Source organism: Myotis davidii, unplaced genomic scaffold (assembly GCF_000327345.1).
Source record: "Myotis davidii unplaced genomic scaffold, ASM32734v1 scaffold327, whole genome shotgun sequence".
Classification (NCBI taxonomy): domain Eukaryota; kingdom Metazoa; phylum Chordata; class Mammalia; order Chiroptera; family Vespertilionidae; genus Myotis; species Myotis davidii.
The window spans coordinates 1,780,924-1,787,744 of record NW_006298628.1 but is presented as its reverse complement, the minus strand read 5'-3'; the positions used below and the strand labels follow the sequence as shown (position 1 = coordinate 1,787,744).

The 6,821-nt window shown below is 60.2% G+C and overlaps 1 protein-coding gene across 1 annotated transcript in view; it reads left to right on the top strand.

The window, feature by feature from the left end:
• Positions 1-4,080: 4,080 nt before the first annotated feature.
• DLX4 (distal-less homeobox 4) overlaps positions 4,081-6,821 on the top strand; it is a 24,460-nt gene continuing 21,719 nt past the window's right edge. Inside the window, exon 1 of the mRNA XM_006774236.2 lies at positions 4,081-4,339. Within this exon, the coding sequence (XP_006774299.1) occupies positions 4,081-4,339 (259 nt within the window). The remainder of the gene's footprint in view (positions 4,340-6,821) is intronic.

Sequence of the window (6,821 nt, the reverse complement as noted above, 5' to 3'; positions counted from 1 at the left end):
CCTGCGTGCGCTCAGCATCGGCTCCACCTGAAAGGAGAAAAGAACCGCGACAGTTCACACTCTCGGGAAAAGTGAACCGAGGCGAGGGTGGGGGGCGAGGGCGCGGGGTGGGGGGCCGCCGGCCTCTACGAACTGCCCTTCCCCGGGCCTCGGGGACTGGGGGGGCTTTAACCTCCGCGCACCCAGCCCAGCGGAGGGAGAATTCCTTCCCCCCGCCACCCCCACCAAACCGAATTATTCACAACGTTTCCCCAACCGAGTTACTACGAAAGCCCCGCCAAATCGGACTTCAGTTCCACTGAGAACAGACAAAACTAAGCTCAGATTTCGTTTGGGGACTGCGGGTGGGTCGGACAAGAAAGGGAGCGGATAAGCCCGCCGTGGCCGCGAGCCCGAGTCCTGGGGTCGCGGTGGAATCTCCGTTCGCCTGGACCGACCCGTCCAGGTGCGACGTGGGTGGTCTGCACCCTGAGCACACCCTGGAGCCGCCTCGGTAGCTGACGCCGAGCCTTTGCTCAGGGCTGGCCGGCCTCCCGGTACCGAGCCCCGGGGCCGCGCGAGAGCCCTGCGCACCCACCACGTGTTAGGACAACGGGAAAGGGCCCTAGTTCGGATGGAGTCCCCGCTTCCAGAGAGAGTCCGCACCTGGGGTGGCTTCCAACAAGGCAGACATCCCACCGCCACGGATGCTTATTCTGCGCAAAGCATCGTTTCCGATCTATCGATCGATTGATCAATCGGGTAGGATTGTATTTGCCAGGCGACTCGCAAAGAACCTGCAACCCACTGTGCACCACGCGGGTCTCAGGTCCGGCCGCCACTCCTGAGGTGACTCCCGACACCCCAACGCCCCGGCGACGCGGTGTCCCCCACTCCGGACTCCGCCCTCGCTCCCAGGGCCTCACTTAGTGTGGGGCTCCCGGGAGGAAGGCTGGGAGGGCCGCTTCCGCGAGAGGCTGAGATATTGGTAGTGACAGGGCAGAGCTCATTTTTGTTTTTCCTGCCTCCCTCCCTCCCGCTCCTTCTCGGTTTCATTATGTTTGGGGATTTTGGTTTTTGCGACTCACTCTAAAGCAAATGACAAAAGCGTGGAGGCCTCGGGTACAGCGCCCCCCTTTCTTATCCCTTCTGGATAAAGTGAGTTTCAGAGTTGGGAGATGGCTGACCAGCCACCCAGTCCCTCAAGCCAGGAAGTTGGAGTTTGAGCTGGAATGGGAACCCAGGCCTCAGGCCTCTGGGCCAGCCCTCCCTCCCCTCTGGTCAGACACATTTACAGCTCGTCCTAGCCCCCGCCCCCACCCCTTGCCCCTTTCCTGACTCCCCGCTTCCCCAGGTGGGTGCGATGTGGCACCTGCCCAGGGAGGATTTCTCTCTTGGGGACAGGTTTCCCAGTCAGGTGCCCCTGGGTTCAGAAGAGGGAACCCTGAAAAGTGAGGCGATGATGGAGAGAGCGGGTTCCTCATTTGTAAACGGGATAATAATAGTACACGTCACTCCTTTTTTTTGTAAAGCTGTGCAAGGATAGGATGCTGTGAATTTCAGGAATTCGAAAGGGCTGCAGGGTGTTTCCTCCTGGCGCAGGGGGGTGAGGATCCTGCATGAGTTGAGCAAGCCTTCCCCGCCCCGCCCCCCAATTTAAAGAGGCTCTCACTACGGGCCTCCTGACTGTGGGGGGTGCCTAGGACAGAGGCCTGCTGGAAAACCTGCCTGCCCTCTCTTGCTCCGTCCAGCACAGAAAGGACTCGGGGTACAGGGCTCCGGGAGGAAGTGTCATTCCACCCACCCTTTCAGTTCCACCTCCAAAGCACATCCTTTGGGAAACCTCCCCTGACAGCCTACCCGACTCCAAAGAGCATTCCCTGCCTTGGAAGCTGTCCCTGGAACCCGCCATAGCTCCAGGCACTGTCCTGTGGCTGCCTCCCTCCCGGGGAAGATGCTGGTGGCAGAATGGAAGGTTTGTAAGAATAGATCCTTGCAAGTTCCAGCTTCCGTTCTAAGGAGGTGGAGGAATGGCAGCGTTGGGTAGGAAAGGGGAAAGGTGGTCCTCTGTGAAAACAACATGTCTCAATCCAGCGAACCCTGCATACCCTGATGGATAAACGGGGGGTGGCTTCTCCAGCCACGCAGCGGAAGGGCTCCCACAGAGAGCTCCTTCTCGAGGCTCCAGCATTCAGGTGCCAGTTGCCACAGATGTGTTGTCTTGGAAAACCTCCTCTCAATCCATTCTAGTGGGGCGTCCAGATTGAAACTGACTTGCTCTTCCTACCCCAGGGACACCTGATTGGAGGTGGGGGTCAGCCCTCCATTCCCCACACACACCCCTTTGATCTTTCTGTCTAAAGAGACCGGAGCCCGGCCACTCCCAGTGCTTTCTCTAAGCTTCCCTCTCTCTCTGATCACTGCATTTCCCCACCCAATTCTAAGGCTGCTGTCTTCACGCTGAGCCCGGACAATGAGAGTGCGTGTGTCTGTGCCAACATGAACACGCCTGCTTGAGTTGCAGACTCAAGTGAGAGGTGTGTATACGGATTTGGGGCTGTATCTGTCTCTCCTCCAACAGGAAGTAGCTTAGAGGTGTGTGGACATATGGTAGGTACACGTACCTATGGTCTTACATGCTTGGATTTTCAAGGGTACACACTGGCAATTCGGCATGTATAGTCGTGGTCTGTGTAAGAGACAAGTATTGTGCTTTTCATTCAGGGATATTGCTATTCATCTTTGGGTATGTGGCTGTGTATACATCACAGCCTATACTCTGTATGTGCAGATCCATGAAGGAACCTCTCTATTCTTAGAGGGATGCTCATGTGGACATCACTTAGACACCAGTTGATGGGCAGCTGCGAGTGTATATATTGTATCTGGATGGAGTGTCTGAGGTGTGTACCTGTGGTCACAGATGCTTGCACGTGGACACTTGTCCGCCAAGGTACTGGGCACTAATGTTTAGAGGCAGGTCCCGCACACAGACTGAAAATGCGGCCACCAACCGGGCCTGCTGCCTTTCCTACGCCCTCAGAGGAGCCATCAAACTGGACTAGCCTCCCACTCCCGGATTTTGTCCCAGTTCGTGCAAGGGGCGCCAGGGGACAGTTGGGACGTCACAGGGGCGGAAGCCCAGACTGTGGGTCCCTCAGGGGCCAGCAGGAGCTGGGGTGTAGCAACCAAGTGGGGCCACTGCCGGAAGCGGAAGCCAGGACTGGGCGGGTGGGGGAGTGGTGGGGCGCAGTAGCCGCGGGTCGAGGAGTGCCAGGCCCAGGGCACCCAGCGGGGGCGTGCGCGCCGCGTGCGTGCCGGGCGGCTGGGCGCCAGGCGGTTCCTCCCCCGACCCGGCGTCTGTTTACCAACAAGCTGCCGGCGCTCCGCAGCGACGCATTCCGACGCGTTGAATAAGCTGACGGCGCTGGCGGTCTGCTCTCCACTTCCCTGCAGGTCCGTGGGTCCGATCCCGAAGGTGGGAGAGCCTGCCCAGGCTCCCTGCGCCCCCCCGACGCGCGCTCCGGCGCCGAGCAGCTCCCCTCGCCCCTTGGGCATCGCGGCCCCGCCAGCACCCTCTGTTTCTGCCTTCACGACCATAAAGTTCCCAGCCTGCCCCAATCGCCCTGCCACCCCGGCAGCTCTCCGGAGAGGACCCCAGGATAGCTGGGCCCAGAGCATGTGCACCGCCCCCCTCGCAGCCCCAGTTCCGAATTTTCCTACCTTGGGCTGCCCCGGGGGGCGGACCCTGGCCCCGGGCCTCCCGTGAAGTCACCGCGTGCGGTGGCCAATCCGGGGCGTCTAAGTGGGCGGGGCCCCTGTCGGGTCCCGGGAACCGAACCCAAGAGCGAGAAGAGGGGGGCCCTCATGGACTTAGGGGGAGGGGAAAAGCCATGGGGGCAACCCCGGAACCCCTTTCCCAGGCGCGCACTCCGCTGGATGAGGCGCAGAGACACTTTCCCGGGGTCTTGAGTGTGGGGGAGGCTAGCCGGGGGGCTCACTGGGCCTCAACGCCCGAGGCTCGGAAAAGAGAGAGTTGGCAGAGAGAGCGGGCTGCGTGCGGGGTCATGGCTTAGGCCCTTCTGCCCCGGCCCGGCCGCAATGTCCTCGGTGCCCTGCCCCCTCCCTGGCCTGGACGCCTCCAACGCCGTCTTCCCGGATATCGCCCCCGTCCCATCCGTAGTGGCTGCCTACCCACTAGGCTTGTCCCCCGCAACCGCAGGCGCCTCGGATTTGCCCTACTCTGGGCCCTACGGTCACCTCCTGCCCTCCCCTTACACCGCCGGGCCGACGACGCCCGCAGACGCCCACCTGCCCTGCCAGCAGCCCGCGGCGCCCTCTCTGCAGGAGCGGGAGGCAGGTAAGTGCGCGGCTGCTCTCCCACCTCCGGGGTCTTGCTCCCGTGAGTGGCGCGTTGATCTAGGTCTCCTTTCAAGACCGACCTGGTTTCGATTTTCAGCGTGTGAAGCGGGGGCAGCGGGGCTCCCTACCCCACCCCCTGGAGCCCCGGGGTTGTGTGTACCTACGTGTAACGGAAAACAAAGACTCCAGATGTGGGTGTGGGTGCCTGGCCCCTTCCCCAGGGCTCTCTCCGTCCTGCACGCCCCTTCCCCGTGTCGCCCCTCTCTGCTGCATTCGTTTTGTGCTCAAGCCCAAGCCTGAAAAATAGAAATCGGGTTCCAGTTGAGGGCAGGAGAAGTGGGGGCTCATCTGGGGCCTCTTGAGTCCCTGGTGGTCCTAGTGGCTAGGATTCGGCGCTTTCATCTGGGGCCCCTTTCCCTCCGCTCTGGGGCCTTGCCCCAAGTGCCTGACTGAGACTGGAAGCTGACCTGGACTGGGTGCCACCATCCATAGTTCTAAGAATGTAGCCACAGGTGGGCCAGGCAGTCTCTCTAAGTTGCAAACCTCAGCCTTCCAGCCACAGGAGCAGGCACCTCCCTCATCTTTGCCCCTTGCCTTTGGGGCCGGACGGCCTAGTTCCCATTGCCTGGAGCGACTCTGAGCTCCTGAGAAAGTGCTCACTGGAGGTCATCCAAGACACCAAGGAGCGAGCCTGTCTTCCTGGTCCTGGGAACACTATACAGACACCACCTGCACCTTAGACCTCAGGTCCCCTGCAGCCCTGCCCCCACCTCATTGACCCCACAATGGTCTTCGGCAGTGTCCTCCACGGTGGCACATGGAATGAATGGGTGACTTCACTGGAGTCAGCCCAGGACCAAGACATCTTCCTGCCTTCTGTCACTGTGCTGAGACACAGACGCTCATAAGCATCAGAGCTAGGAGTGACCCTAGGAATTTTGGGGCTCCACCTCCTTGATGTACAGATGAGCACACAGAGGCCCAAAGAGAGGGTGTGCATGGGCAAAGGACACAGCCTGGTTCCCAGGCTCCGGGGCCTTGCAAATAGACTTTCACCACCAGAGGCCAGAAAAGTGGCTATTAGGGGAGGTTCTCAGAGCCCCCAAAAGTTAACTGCTTTCTGTGCCAGAACTGGGGCTGCCTCTCCCCGCTGGCTGCAGAGTCCCTCACTGGAGGACGGGCAGTTGGGGAAGGTGTCTACACATTCTCACGTTTCTGCAAACAATCCCTTGGTCCCTTCCCTTCGGAATATGCTGATGTGGTACATTTGTGTGTGAGTGCGTGCGCAGTGGGGTGGGGTGGGAGTGAGATAACCCTGTCCTTCAGATAACTGCTAAAAATGGGGAAGATGTTTTGAGACCTGCTAACCACACTCCCTGCCTCCCTCCCTTGGTCTATGTGTGTGTGTGTGTGTGAGAGAGAGAGAGAGAGAGAGAGAGAGAGAGAGAGAGAGAGAGAGAGAGAGAGAGTTCATTTTCTTTATGCAACTTCCCCGGGTGCAACGAAAACCACACTGGTCCTTAGACGAGATTGCAGCCTTTTACCATGGAAACTGGTGGGTTTGGCTCTCTCTAGATGGAATGATTGGGGTGTGAGAGAGGGCCTGGGGTCCTCCTTTTGCCCCCACTCAGCATCCACCCCGCCTCAGGGGGAGGTTTGGCTCCACGTGAGGTAAGTGCCACCACCCTGTTAGCAGGCGACTTGAGGGAGGCCCTCCGGCTTGTAGTGCGGACCAGGATCCGTCTTGTCGGGACTTGCTGCAGCTGGTGTGGAGAGGCAGCTGTCCGTGAAGGGACCTGGGGGGGCTGCTGGGAGAGCTGGGGCGCCAAGGGCTGCGGGAGTTCAGGAGCCCGGGCGGGCTGCCTCCCAGGCTCTCTCGGCGTCATCCTGTGAAATGACCGGTCCACGCAGCCAGAGAGGTGGTCGCTGGGCTGCCAGCCCCAGGCTTGGAGCAGTAGGGTCGGAGCCGTGAAGGCAGACTGCGGGCGGGAGCGGAAACCCAACCGTGTGTGTTGTTTTTTTTCTGGGAATAGACTGAGGTGGGGGTCGAAGGGGGTGGATCTGAGAAGCCCGAAGCGCCCCCCCAGCCGGCCGGCCCCGGGGAGGGAACGGTGGTCGTTTTTCCCGCGGAGTGTGCCCGAGGCGCCGCGCGGCCCTTACTGTGGGGAGGCCTGCCCACCCTGGGGGCCTGTCCACACTCTGATGCTGGAAGGGGTGCGGATCCTGGCCTCCCCGCCGGCGCGGCCGACCCACCCTTCCTCCGGCAGCGGAGAGGTTGCCACGCGGACGCCAAGTTCCTCTGATTAATCGCTATGCTTTAATTGTGTTCAATTTGTAACAATGAAAATACATCCTGCCTATCAGATATTTACATGACGATTCATCACAGTAGCAACATTACAGTGATGAAGTAGCAACGAAAATAATTTTATGGTTGGGGGTCACCACCACAGAGGAACTGTATTAAAGGGTCGCGGCAT